At 45.3% G+C, this 15,253-nt stretch overlaps 1 protein-coding gene across 1 annotated transcript in view; it reads left to right on the top strand.

The window, feature by feature from the left end:
• Positions 1-14,999, top strand: part of LOC310878927 (protein kinase C-binding protein NELL1-like) — a gene marked incomplete at both ends in the record, with an annotated part of 351,954 nt that extends 336,955 nt beyond the window's left edge. The window contains 2 exons of the mRNA XM_083793343.1: positions 13,475-13,699; positions 14,952-14,999. Coding sequence (XP_083649469.1) covers positions 13,475-13,699; positions 14,952-14,999 — 273 coding nt within the window. The remainder of the gene's footprint in view (positions 1-13,474; positions 13,700-14,951) is intronic.
• Positions 15,000-15,253: the final 254 nt, after the last annotated feature.

Below are 15,253 nucleotides of genomic sequence, written 5' to 3'. Positions count from 1 at the left end.
AAAAGGAGAAGAGAATGGAATGGAAAGTTCAGGCGTTCCAATGCCGAGAATGGACTGAGACTCTTCCAATCTACCCGATGCATGGAGAAAGTTTCGCCAGCATGTGGAGTTAATGTTTTCGGGACCTTTGTCTGCAAAAGCAGAGGAGGCGAAATGCAGCTACCTACAGTACTCCTGTGGATAGGAGAGAAGGGCAGAGACGTCTTCAATACGTGGACTCTGACGTGCTATGACGGTTTTGAAGCCTATGTTATACCCAAAGCTAACCCCATTTTTGCATGTCATAAGTTCCACGAAAGGATGCAAGGCGACAGTGAGAACTTTGATCAGTTTGTAACTGAGCTTAAGCTGCTAGTGAAGGACTGTAATTATGACAAAAGTGACGAAATGGTCTGAGACAGAATCGTGTTTGCCACTAACTCCGCAAGTGTGAGGGAAAAGCTACTATGCTACGGTCCAGATTTAACGCTGCAGGAGAAGACGATTGACATTGCAAGATCACATGAAGTTTCACAGCAACGACTAAAAACAATGGCAAAAGCAAGGCTCCTCCTGTCCACATCTCGAAGTGTCCTTGGGCAAGACACTGAACCCTACATCGCCTCCAGTGAGTCGGTTGGAGTGAGCTCGCCACCATTGGTGTGTGAATGTTGGAAGTGAGGACGCTGGCGTCGACTGTTCGCAGCTTCACCTCCCAATGTATGAATGAATGAACCATTGTAAAGCTCTTTGAGCACTTAGAAAAGCGCTGTAAAAATGCAATTCATTAAGGCTGACGTGATGCAGGAGGACGGTGGAGCATGCGGGAGAGAGCACAGCCGTGCTGAGGAATGTCCAGCTAAGGGACGTCAATGTAACAACTGCAACAACTGCAAATTCAACCACTTTGCCAGGACGTGCAGGTCAGCACCACAGCGACGTCAGATCAAGCCACAGGCAAAGAGGATGCATGCTACATCTGACACTGGTGAGCAGCAAAGTGACACTATAACAAAACGGCACGCAAACACAGACAAAGAACAAGCCTTTGCCGAATTACAAATTGGAAAACAGGAGGCACAAGCTAAAATTCAAAATTGAGGTGCCCAGACTAATGTAATACCAGCCAACACATTCCATGAGCTATTTGGAAATGTAGTATTAAGCCAGCAAGCTCTCAGGCTATGGCGGGCATGTGCTTACTGTAAAAGGGGCCTGCAGGCTAACATGCAGATATAAAGAGAAGACAGTCATGCTTGACTTTGATATAATTGATGCCAACGCTCCACCTGTGTTGGGCATGAGAGCATGTCTAGACCTGAATTTGGTCAAAATAATCCATTACGGTCGATGCACAGCCCAAACCACACATGGACATCATGGATCAATATGCAGATGTGTTTGAAGGCATTGGACTGTTTCCCGGTGAGTGCACCATTCACCTCAAACCTGACACAACACCAGTGGTGTGCCCAACTTGCCGCATACCATACGCCCTACGCAGTCGGCTCAAAGATGAGCTGGATTAAATGGAGAAAATGGACATAATCCAGAAGGTCACTGAGCCAACAGACTGGGTTAATGCAATGGTAGTTGTAGAAAAGCCCAAAACAGGTAAAGCTTAAGGATTTGTCTAGATCCCCGCCCCCTGAACAAAGCCATCCAGAGACCCTACTACCCGCTCCCTACTCTAGATGACATTACCCCAAAATTAGCGGGTGCACAGTATTTCAGTGTGCCAGACACCAGGTCTGGGTACTGGACAATACAACTCACCCATTTGTCATCCGTTCTCACCACGTTCAACACCATCTATGGCAGATATAGGTTCAATAGACTCCCATTCGGAATCATAATCTGCACAAGATGAGTTTCAGAGACGAGTGGATGAGGCCTACGAGGGACTCCCGGGCGTCGCCGCCATTGTCGATGACATCATTGTGTATGGCCGCACGAAAGAGGAGCACGATGCCAGCCTGCGTGCCATGCTAGAGAGAACCAGACAGAGGAATAAAGCTGAACAAGGACAAGAGCACCATCTGTGTGTGACAGAGGTGAAATACTTTGGACACACACTGACACGAGACAGTGTTAGACCTGACCCCGATAAGGTTTCGCCGATCAAGGACATGGCCGCGCCGCAGAGTAAGTAGGTATTTCGAGGTAGAGAAAGTCACTAGCCTCACATCCACCGCTGTGATCCAGAAACTCAAGTCCATGTTTTCCAGGTTCGGGATTTGTCAGAAATTGCTCAGCGACAATGGGCCGTGCTATAGCTCGCAAAAGTTCAAGAACTTTGCGAATACATGGGATTTTGAGCACATCACAAGTAGCCCCCCTGTACCTGCAGAGCAACGGGCTGGAAGTAAACAAAGTGTGGAAGTAAACAAGAGAACCTTCAGCTATATTGTCATCGTGTGGACATTCAATTCTTTCTGCCAGACACTATAGAGTGACAGCCAGAACAGAAACATTACAGATATATTTTCAGGAAGTATGGAATGAATGCAGACAGTTTCATGGCCATCCAGTATAGTTTTCGAGATATGTTGTTTGGGGGCCAAAGTGATGAACCGACTGAACTGACCGCATGCACGCACGCACGCACACACACGCACAGACACTCCTCCGCTTCCCTGTGCTGTGATGGGTTGGTCAGTGGTTATCTTTGCTGGTGACTATGAAGCCAGATTCTGGAACCACTATGGTGCCACACTGCCACAGTTAGGACATCTGAGGCCTGGATCAGCCTGGAGGTGTGGGCCCATTCCCCCCAGTGTTGTTTTTGGCAGCAAATTCTGATTTTAGTTTTAGTCATAGTCTCTTGAATAGTTTTAATTTAGTTTTGGCCACATTTTAGTCACCTGGAATGTCTTAGTGTTAGTCTAGTTGTAGTCGACTAAATATCATAAGATTTTAGTCGACTAAATCTACAGTTGATTTAGTCGAACACAATGTATTTTGGCAGGCATTGATGCCGTCGTAATGACTGAAAATAACTGAAAATAGCCGATCTACAAGCCCACAACGCGACGCGTTGTGGGCTTGTAGATCGGCTATTTTCAGCATGCAACTAATTGTAAAATGACTTATATTGGATATCTTGTCCCTTCCTATAACATTTTAGTCTAGTTTTTATTTGTTGACAAAATTGTCAGTATATTTAGTCTTAGTTTTAGTCATCATATAGCTTAGTTTTTATTTAGTTTCCATTGAGTTTTCGTCAGTGGAAAAAGGTAGTCGACAAACATTTTTCGTCTTAGTTTTAGTCGACGAAATCAACACTGCAGCAGGGGTGCAGCTGCCTCCAGATTGTTGGGCTTGATGTTGTGGGATTACAATTAGCCATTTAGGAACATGGAGTTCCATTTGCCATTGAAGCCGGAGAGTAATGGCTTTTGCCATTACTGACTGTCTGGAGCAGATATTGTGATAAACATATATGTTCCTTGTTTAAAACTCTCAAAATAGAGCAGTCGTGTTTTGCACTGTACTACTAGTAGGGCATTAGTGTGTGTGTGTTATGGACCTTCGTCTAGGGTGAAGGGACATGACACAATTTGAGAGGAGACAGGGTGAAAAAGAACTTCAATTTATTGGTGGTCGTTCTTTTTGTTCAAAAGCAGAGATAACATTACATTTTTGGTTCACAACTTCCCACATTTCTAGCTTCAGAGTGCAGGTGCTATTCTAACAAAACGAATCTAACTAGAAATCAAAAGTTTACCCCTACCTAAAGGCCCTAACAGAATGTTAAACAAAATTACAATTCTAACTACCCTAACTAACCAAAATTACAATAAGTTAACAAAAGAAAAGACCTGGCACCCCTACATGGTGGAGGTAGGAACCGGGCTTCTTATTTAACAAGGATAAATAATAGTTTACAGACTCACAGGCAACTTAAAGATTACTTCAAACAAAACTGGGCTAAACAAAACAAATCATAACTTACGGCATAATGAACCAGAAACAAAACAAACAAAATAATAAGGCAGGCACAAGAGAGGACAAGAGGGATCGATTCTCTGCTGCTGAATGCTGTCGTCCCCTCCAGAGCAAAAGTTCAACTGAGCCTTTATACAGAGACAGGAAGAGTGCCCAGCCCAAACTGGTGTTGTCAGGGAGAACCAATAAGGAACAGAGGGGGCAGGTCCAAGCAGGGACCTGTCACTCAGAGCCATGTCTGTCAATTCACTTGAGTACTGTAGTAAAAGAAAGACAACTTGTCACATGCCATAAAACATCATAACAAATACCAAACTTATAATTATTATCCTAATTTAATAGTCACCATAAATAATAATTATACTTAAACAAATAACAAATAATCAAAAGGACCGTGGTCCGTAACAGTGTGTGTGTCATTTCTGGTATTTGTGTGCAACTGTCCAAAACTTTCCAGTTCCCAACAGTTTTAACACTGTTGGTGGTCAACAGCAGACATTGCTGAGGAGGTGGATAATGAAGCATGCCTCACAGCTTTGCTTTCCTTAATCTCTCCTTCAGCATTAATACCTCTTTCTGTTTTCATTTGCTATGCCAATAAATTAACCCAAATTACATATTTTCTTTAATGTTTATTCTCCTAGGCTCATCCAACTTCATCTACTGTATAATGACCAACGTGTAAGTGCGCGCGCATGCATGTGTGCGTGTTTTAGAGAATTTGCAGGGACGTGCAGAGAATGTTAGAGGGGCAGGGGCTGAAATTCCCTAAAAGGGCACTTTTGGCCCTCGAAAATAGCTGATCCACAAAATCTCAACGCATCGCACTGCAGTGCAATGCAAATGTTGTGTTCAAGTTCAGGAGAGTTCGGAAAGAGGCAATTCTCCTGACTGTTGGCATGGAAAAAGGAGCATTTGCATTTCTTTCACTATAGTAAATGCTGCATTCATGGTCTGGAGAGGGCACTTTTAACACATTGATTGCTAACTTTTGAAATTCTACTCAGGATTGCTTCTGCTAAGCGATTAACATTGGACTTTTTAACTTTTTAGGGGCCCACAGCGAGGGGCCTCTTATAGCACATCGCACATTGCATAAATCAAAAGGAAGCCAAACTAGTCCACTTCAATTTAAAAAAAAAAAATGATTCTACCATCTTCCATTCTGGAGATATTGACCTTTTTCTAAAACCTGCTTTTCACTGCACGCTGCTCTTTTGAAAAAACAGCAGAGATATGGAAGGTTGAAGTTGACAGACATTGACAGACAGATATAAAAATGAACACAAATAATATCATATACATACTACACACTGAATGAAAGCCCTGAATGTCTACTTTTAGGAGGAAAACAAATACACATGGTCCCATGTATAGTTTGTCAGTAATTGGCTGTTGAATGCAGCTTGCGCCCACCAGAGAGGATTTCAGAAAATGCATGGACCTGAAGAACCATTATTCACAAAATAAGGCCTATAGCGACATGTACATACTATATACCGTATGAAACAGAAGACTCTCTGCTTTCATAAGAAAAATACTTCTACTGTAATAATAATACAAATCACACCCCTGTGAAGTGAGCAGTGCAATGTTGCACAACATTGCACTGCTCACTTCACATGGGTGTGATTTTTATTATTATTACAGTAGAAGTATTTTTCTTATGAAAGCAGAGAGTCTTCTGTTTCATACGGTATATAGTATGTACATGTCGCTATAGGCCTTATTTTGTGAATAATGGTTCTTCAGGTCCATGCATTTTCTGAAATCCTCAGAGTATTTTAGACAAGACAAGGAACTGACAACTAAATATTCACAAAATAAGGCCTATACATACTATATACCGTATGAAACAGAAGACTCTCTGCTTTCATAAGAAAAATACTTCTACTGTAATAATAATGAAAATCACACCCCTGTGAAGTGAGCAGTGCAATGTTGCACTGCTCACTTCACAACATTGCACTGCTCACTTCACATGGGTGTGATTTTTATTATTATTACAGTATTAGTTTTTTTCTTATGAAAGCAGAGAGTCTTCTGTTTCATACGGTATATAGTATGTACATGTCGCTATATGCCTTATTTTGTGAATAATAGTTCTATAGGTCCATGCTTTCTCTAATCAGACCAGTGTGTGTCCAGTGGAAACCTCGTATGAATCTGATCTCAGGTCAGAATGGGCTAAAGTTCTCTCTGAAAAAGAGAATTTTATAAATGGATTCAATAGTCTAGTATTGACAAACAGTATATGGGATATGTGTATTTTATTTGTTTTCCTCCTAAAATTAGACATTTAGGGCTTTCATTCAGTGTGTAGTATGTATATGATAATTTATTTATGTTTATATCTGCCTGTCATGATAACGTCATGATGATGATGATTCTATGCACATATGTGATCATTGTCTCAGTAAACAAAATCAACAGATCGTTTGATAGCATAACAGTGACTTGAGAGGTTGACATGTCTGGACATGAACCACAGGAGCGACTCAACTCGCAGTGGGGGGGGGGTTCCACGACATGTCTGGACATGAACCACAGGAGCGATAAGCGTAGCCCGGCTGGCTGTGATTTCGACAAAATGACAGACAACACGATGGCTTCCGCAGCTTAGGATTGTATTAGTTATCCATTACAAACGGGTCGATTACGTCCCAGACGCCTTATCACTGCAATTGGCTGGCGAAGGCGCTATGGCGATTATGGTGATCAACTGCCGAGAATCTTTTTTCCGAGAATGAGAGTAGCATTGCAAACTGCAAAACGATCGATCGCAACTCGCAGTGTGGGGGGGGTTCCACGGTGTGATATCTGCTAGCCTAGTATACTGCTTCTTTGTCCAAACATGGCTGACGCGACGGCGAAAAAAAGACAGTTGGTCAGATGTATACTGCTTCTCCTATGGCGGTCCTTCGAGAATACGTCATTCGTTTCGCGTATACCTGTCCGTGTGCGTGAAATGGCGATCGACCGTTGGAGATTATTCTTGGTTTATATACGGGTTTATATTTCCGAGAATGAGGCGGCAGACCGGTGAGTTGTCGTTGGAAAGAATTAGAGAGGGCTGTGTCGAGTGGATCTGTGTGAATGAGTGGGGGGGGGGGGGAAGAAACTGTAATGCGATGGAGAGATGCCTCGGGAGAAACCATGTAGAAACAGGAGGGGAAGGGTAATCGAGTGTATTCACAAATTTCACACACACTAGAAAATGGGTAGCTCCATTTTAGATCCCCTGATCTGCGTTGGTCTATGCCGTGTGCAGGACGGCGATGCCGCCTCCCCAGTACGTCGTAATGGATACGGCATGCCTGGAATGTGGTTAGACCAGGCCTCTTTTCAGGAGGTGGGGGGCTTTAAACTCCCGGATCTCACAGCGGATCTTTCTGGAGATGATCAGAGTTACATTATGTGTTGTCCGGGCGTCAGAGAAGTTGATGTACAGTATACAGTAAAAACACCAATAAAACGCTTTAGAGCGTGATGCGCAGACGGCGCTCGAGATTAATAAAACGCTTTAGAGCGTTTTGCGCAATCGATGAGTTAAAAGCTAAAAGGGCAGGGGCTCAAAGCAAGCCCCCTTTGATGTCCATTTGTGCACGTGCCTGGGCATTTGGGCAAACGTGTATCTGTGCAGTGTTGAATGTTTAAACGCACTTAATCAAATCTGCCCAAATAAATTTGCTGACATTATAAGACGTTTAGGAATAGGCTTACCTTTACAATGACATCTGGAAGGCCAGCTGTCATCCATGAGAGGGAAGTGTGCTTGTCCTCACTTATTCACTTCAAGGGTTGGTAATAAAGTCCCATAAAAACAGTTGTAAGATCTCCAATGCTGCTTCATAAGGCTGCAGTACTCTGGAGATATTGGCACAACGCCTTTGAGCGCACCATTCCACAAATACAGGGACACTTATATCATCAATATATGATGATATCATGTGTCTCCAAAGAAGACACATGATTAGATTAGATGATTAGAAGAAAGATGAGTGGTGAGAAGAGAGAGAGGGAGGGAAAAACGATTATATATGTTCACATACCTCTTATCGTGTACAGTAACAACGTTGTGCAACCATAGAATCCTGGCATTCTCTGTCAGTCTATACAGCTACATCATTATGATACTGCCAACATGGTGCTCCCAGTGTGCAGTGCAGTGAGTGCACATTACCGCTGCATCTCTGTCATGCTTTTTTATTTTTTATCTAAATCTAAAAAGGATAAGCATGTGAATATTAAGTGCATGGATGTGTTAAGATATCAGTCAGTTGTCTATTGAACATTGTGCCTTCTGTAATTACTGTATTCTGACCAAGCAGCGTGGCGTCTGTTCCACCCGTTACCGTGTTCGGACCAAGCAGCGTGGCGTCTGTTCCAACCCGTTACCGTATTCTGACAAAGCAGCGTGACGTCTGTTCCACCCGCTACCGTGTTCTGACCAAGCAGCATGGCGTCTGTTCCACCCGTTACCGTATTCTGACCAAGCAGCGTGACGTCTGTACCACCCGTTACCGTATTCTGACCAAGCAGCAGCGTGGTGTCTGTACCACCCGTTACCGTATTCTGACCAAGCAGCGTGGTGTCTGTACCACCCGTTACCGTATTCTGACCTGACACTTCTGACTGAGGCTATTAGGTCATTGATTTTTTTCCCGTTTGTCATGTCATGTGAAAGCAGGGAATCATAGCTTCAATTGACATATTGGTTGTTCAGTTTGACCCACCAGTTTTGGAGATTTATAGAGTTATGTCTTGCAGAAAACAGCGAGTTGAGAAAACAGGCTTGAAAGGTTCACTTCTGTGGTCTCTAACATTACACCTACCTACATGTTTTACGATTTCAGCTGACATTTATTTCAGAGTCTGCCTGTGCTATTTACTCATTTTGATAAAAATTAAAAAACACTGTTTTTCTCCTCTCCTGAACAGTTAGTTCAGTGACTGTCTGTATCAAAAGTCACATGTCTAGTCACATGTCTAGATCATGTTTACTGCTAGTTGGTCCTCCACTTTAACTTTCCCACAGCAGAAAATAGTTTGCTTCTCCTCATTTGTTATTTACCAAGTGTGCCTTGCTGAAGTGCACCTTCTCTTAAAGCTAGGGAATGGGAATAGGCACTTTAATTAGGCCCCATTTAGACTGCAGTCAGATTTGAAACCACCTCTGAATATGTCTCAGGTCGGATTTGGCAAATCTGATTCCATGTGACTAGTTTGCGTTCAGACTTCATAAAACAAATCGGATTCCAATCTGGATATCTGATTCAGGCTGGATTAGGATGCCAAATGGGCCTTAATGTAATGCCTAAATTCACACCCGAGACTAATTCAGAGCATAAATGGCACCCAGTAGTGCCTAGCTTGTGCTCGTGTTTGCGCTAAAACAATCTGGGTACCAATTGGCAAAACAGCAAAAACAGCATGCCCTCTTTTCACAGTCGGCGAGAGAGAGAGAGAGAGAGAGAGAGAGAGAGAGAGAGAGAGAGAGAGAGAGAGAGAGAGAGAGAGAGAGAGAGAGAGAGAGAGAGAGAGAGAGAGAGAGAGAGAGAGAGAGAGAGAGAGAGAGAGAGAGAGAGAGAGAGAGACAGGAATATGAAATCAGAGATGCCTTAAAAGCAGTTAAATATGTATGCTTTGCAGGGCAAGGAGAGATTTGTAGAAGAGGAACAGAATGTTTTGCTTTGTTAAAGAGATTGTGTTCAGAAGGCAGAACTGTGGCCCACAGACATGATTCTCATCTTGTCAATTTGGCATGACTGTCGAATAAGCTTCCAGGCTCAACAGAAGATTCTGCAAACCAGGCACATGATATCTAGAACAAACTAGGATGATGCATTTTGGAGAGGCATCATTGAGATAAATCAAATATTTGCGTTGCATGTAATGAGCCACTGAAAATCTCTTAGGCTGTCTGTGTATACAGTGTGCATGTCACAACCAGGCGATGAGCCAGCCATGCATCCGCTCCTCCAGGCACTATAGGATTAGGCCAATCAGTTAAGTCGACGGGTCGGGTTAGCCAAACAGGAAAGCCTACAGTATGCATACAATCTCCCGAACACACTTTTCGTCTTTCTCAGTCCTGTGGGGCAGACAGATGCATTCGGCTCCGCACACCTCTGGGACACAAGCTGAGTTTGAGACCGAACAGTTGAACGCTTTCCAAGTTATGCCAGAGGGACAAATGTCTGGGTGAGATTCATTTCATTAAAAGGGGGTGTGTCAATCTGGGCATCACTTCCTGTTTTCCAACATTCAATGAATTTAAGCGATCAAATCAATAAAAATAATCACACCCGTGTGAAGTGAGTGGTGCAACTCCGTGTGGGGGTGGGGGGTAGTAGTGGGGGGTAGTTCCAGACCCACAGGAGCCACCCCGTGTCCGAAACGGTTGAGAAATGACAGTTACCGTGTGGGGGTCCCTGTACTGTACTGTACTGTACTGTACTGTACTGTACTGTACTGTACTGTACTGTACTGTACTGTACTGTACTGTACTGGCACACCCGAAATCACCATATATACAGTTAACAGACTTACTGCTTGTGACGTAACGCTCCGCCATAATGAATGTAATTACCTTCCGCTCCTGGCGGAATGCTCCGTCAGATAAGCTTTATTATTGATATCAAACCGGATCGCTGATTTCAATTTTTTCATTATTATTTTGGCTCTGCCTTTCCTTCTTTCGCGATCCTAGACCGGGTTGCGCAACAGCAGTCCCGTCCACCTCCCTTTATACAGGCTGACTAAAAGCTGAATAACTCCTAATCTACAGAGCTCTCCATGGTTTGGATAAAACGCGCGATGTTCGGAGTAGGGTTGGGTGACGATACGAATACATCGTCAATCGCGAATATACGAATCCAATCGCCGAATATTTTTATTAGGCGATTTCTCGGGACGATTTAGCCCAATTAACATGTAAAGTGTGAGCAACATGTGAATCAATTTGGCCCAGCAAAGTAGTAACAGCGGCCGGGTGGAAATCACCTCCTCCGTTATAATGTATGCTCCCACAGTCCCCGCACTCAGCAGCATCGGGCACCGGGGCACGGCACTTACGGCAGCCGCCAGCCAAAGTAAAGGCTGGGAGCCTGGGAGCTGAGGAAGGCTGTAGCCTACATGTTGTTTAAGCTCCGGAGTCCAGACCCATGCAGTTTAATAATATACAGTCACAACAGAATGCACACTGCTGTCTCGTGTCTCATCACAATCCCAATGCCTCACCCGTGAAGTCGGGGGGGGAAATAAAAAAACTGTCTACAGTCTACTAGTGTTAGTGTATAGGCTCGGGGATCATAATAGCGCTTAGCTTAGCATTAGCTTAGCGTGTAGCCCCTACTGGTGCTGCAACCCACTGATTGAACTTCATATCCGCCTGTAATCTAAGTTATTTTTATTGACAACGTGAACGAACACCGACACCAGCGCTGCAAAAATAGACAGATCTACAAGCTCTCAGCGCGTAGCGAACGGCACTGCAAAAACAGGCAGGACGCGATGCCTTGAGAGCTTGTAGATCAGCAGCAGCCTGGCCGCAGCAGCTTGTGGGCTCCGCTCCGAGCCTCCGACTGACCGGTGCGGGGAGGCAAGGGAGCAAGTTACCCTGGCTGCGCAGCTGCGCTGCAGTCTGCACTGACAGACTGATCTACAAGCTCTCAACGCCTAGCGAACGGAGCTGCAAAAACAGGCAGGACGCGGCGCCTTGAGAGCTTGTAGATCTGGCTTTTTTGCGACCTGCAGTGAGCTGTTCTCACTTTACTTTTATGACACGAATACATCGTTAATCGGCGAATATTTGTCAGATGATGGGCGGTTGAAAAAAATTGGCATATCGCCCAACCTTAGTTCGGAGGTCTTTGCTGATTATCCGGTGGTCTAGATCATAGACAAAGCGTTCCCCGGGTCTAACATGGACGTAAAATGAAGCCTGTTATTCCTGCACTGTAAGTCGCCATCTTTCTAGATCCGTTTGGGCCCAGCTGGCCATTGGCTGGCTCCGTTTGGGCCCAGACAACGAGGCGGGACTTCCCCCCTTCTTCTTCGTTGGTTTTTATTTTGACTCGAGTGGGAGGGGACTCCCGATCATAGACTGTAACGGTAGCCACGCCCCTCAGAACATACGCGACTTTATGGTCATTTATTTTATAAATGGTACCATAATTTTCCAAAAAGAATATTATGACATTAGAAATGAGACTTTAAACTAGTGACTGGAAGCAGAAAGTATTCATGACCATGTTTATTAAGGTAATACAGTCTAGGTGAAGTTGGGCCCAAATACATGGACTTCTATGGGGCTATGGGTTTTTTTGGGTCCAGTGACAGCGCCACAACAGGCCATTATATGAACTTTCAGGAGTTTCAGGCTTCACAAAATATCTGTCTGACTGCCCCCCTGGTCTAGATGGGAACATTGGCGCTTTCTAGAGCAAGGATGGCTATAGTTTAGCTCGCTAGCATTGACGCTATTTATTATTATTAGCATAAAGATGGACGCCCACAACATCCGTTCCAGTGCTGTGTGTGCACCCTCTAAATCGCCCCCGCAGCCCTCGGGCAGTCTGAGGTTGGCTTTGCGTCCAGCAGGTGGCAGTAAACCGTCTGATATGTGCGTGTTTGTGTGTGTGTTGGGTTGCGCACAGGTGGTGATAAACAACTGTGCTGTTTTTGTGCTCAAATGCACCCACCCAGCCAGCCACCCACCCACCCACCCACACACACACACAGAGCTCTGTAAGGCACCACTAAAAAATGTGGGAACACAACCTGGCAGAAGTCAGAAAGGGTCACATTAGTCTGCTTACTTAACCTACTAGATCTCCCTGCTCCACACAGCTGTGTGGTAGGCAGTCTAATGTGACCCTTTTTGATTTCTGGCAGGTTGTGTGTCGGTCATTGTTATTGACTGCCACATATCACTTGAATGACTGACAACAGGAAGTGATGACCATAATTCACAGACACTGGACACATGTGGACATAAATGTGAGATGGTGCTTGCTGAGATGGTGTAGAGATGGTGCTTGCTGTAGCAATGCACCGCTTTAGCATGTGAGCTTAACACATCTAATTGTAGCAGTGTCTGTCTGTCTGTCTGTCTGTCTGTCTATCTTTCTCTTAACACCTCCCCCCAAACACCATTGAGTAGCGATGAACTAGGTGAAGATGAAAATAATATAATAATGGATTGCATTTTTATAGCACTTTTCTATGCACTACATGCTTACTCAAAGCGCTTACAATGGTCCATTCATCCATACATTGGGAGGTGAAGCGGCGAACAGTCGACACCAGCGTCCTCACTTCCCACATTCACACACCAATGGTGGCGACCACTGGAGGCAAGATGGGGTTCAGTGTCTTGTGCCCAAGGACACTTCGGATTCGAACCGCCGACCCACGGGTCATTGGACGACCTGCTCTACCTCCTGAGCCACTAGCCGCCATGGGGAAATGTATTTCCCCATAAAACAAGGTTTCTTTCACATCTCCATCTCAGTGGGTCTCCCTCCCTCTGGTGTGTGCACAGGAAGGAGAGGTGGACTGCTGGCCCCTGGTGTGTCCAGTCTTGACCTGTGAGTACACGGCGGTGGCGGAGGGCGAGTGCTGTCCACGCTGCATCGCTGACCCCTGCCAGGCGGAAAACCTCTCCTATGACCTCCGGCAGACGTGCCAGGACGCCGCGGGCATCGCCCGCCTCAGTGGAGATACGTGGCGCATGGCCAACTCACCATGCACCACCTGCCAGTGTAAGGTACTGTACGGGGGCATCTGTAGTATACACATTATGTACACTTATGCTGAACATAGCGTGTGTTGTACAGTCGGGTACAATGTGTGCAATTTGTTAGTTGGTCTTGTGCATGCAATGTACAGTGGGTCTTTGTGTGTGTGTGTGTGTGTGTGTGTGTGTGTGTGTGTGTGTGTGTGTGTGTGTGTGTGTTGTCATTTTGCATTTTCCATCCATACAAATTTCCTTGGGGACAATAACGTCTATTATCTTTTCATTCTTCGTCCTCCCTGCCAGGGTATTGTTTACCTTACCAACAGCCACACACACACACACACACACGCACGCACGCACGCACGCACGCATTGTCTCTTCTCGTCTACTGTAATGGACTCTATGCTCTTCCTCTATTCACCATTCATCAACACAGCCACCACAATTCTTACTACCACTAACCGCGGGTCACATATCACACCGGTGCTTGCCCATTAACATTTTATTTTAATAACCTATAAGGCCCCACTCTAGTATATCTCAGACTTATACTGCATGTAAAGCCAAATGTGACAACTCTCAGGTCTTCGGATAAGGGCTTTCTGAAGATTCCTGCGACTAAACTTAGTTGTAACTAAAGGGGACCGAATTCTCCAATATTGTGAAACAGCCTGCCCTTTGCACTTGCAATTCCGCAAAGCATTTTGTCTTATGACATTTTTTACCTGGCCTATTTGTGCAGGTCATTGTTTTGCTTTTCTTCTTGTTGTGTTATTGCTTGCCTCATTTTAATTTCATTGTTTTACCTTGTTGTCCACTGTACAGCACTTAACATTATTTTGAAAGGTGCTTTATTAAAAATGTGCTAAATGTGCTGACTGGCTGGCTGGCTGGCTGGCTGGCTGACTGGCTGGCTGACTGACTGACTGACTGACTGGCTGACTGGCTGACTGACTGACTGACTGACTGACTGGCTGGCTGGCTGACTGGCTGGCTGGCTGGCTGGCTGACTGACTGACTGACTGGCTGACTGGCTGACTGACTGACTGACTGACTGGCTGGCTGGCTGACTGGCTGGCTGGCTGGCTGGCTGGCTGGCTGACTGACTGGCTGACTGACTGACTGACTGACTGGCTGGCTGGCTGACTGGCTGGCTGGCTGGCTGGCTGGCTGGCTGGCTGGCTGACTGACTGACTGACTGACTGACTGACTGACTGACTGACTTCCTTCCATACTGTGGCTCTGATGCAGGACTCTCTCCTTTCTTTCTGTGTCTTGTCAGAATGGGTACGTGTGCTGCTCAGTAGACCTGGACTGTCTGCAGAACTAGCATGCCGTGCAGCCTCCTCAGGAAGACGGCTCCCTTCTATCCACCTCCACTGGTTCTCTTCATTCCTGGGCTGCCACTCTTATCTCTCTCTCGCTCTATTTTTTGACAACTCTCTCTCCTCAGACTCTCGCGCACAGATGCGCACACCTGCGCGCACCCTGGACACATGGGGGGGGGGGGGGGGGGGGGGGGGGGTTATTAACGTTGTGCTTTTTTTGTCACAACTCTTGATGACTGACGTGCCATGACGGGAT

This window comes from Protomyctophum parallelum (genome assembly GCF_964188405.1).
Source record: "Protomyctophum parallelum genome assembly, chromosome: 2".
NCBI classification, from domain to species: Eukaryota; Metazoa; Chordata; class Actinopteri; order Myctophiformes; family Myctophidae; genus Protomyctophum; species Protomyctophum parallelum.
The sequence above is the reverse complement of the archived record's forward strand: the minus strand, read 5'-3'. Positions and strand labels throughout refer to the sequence as shown.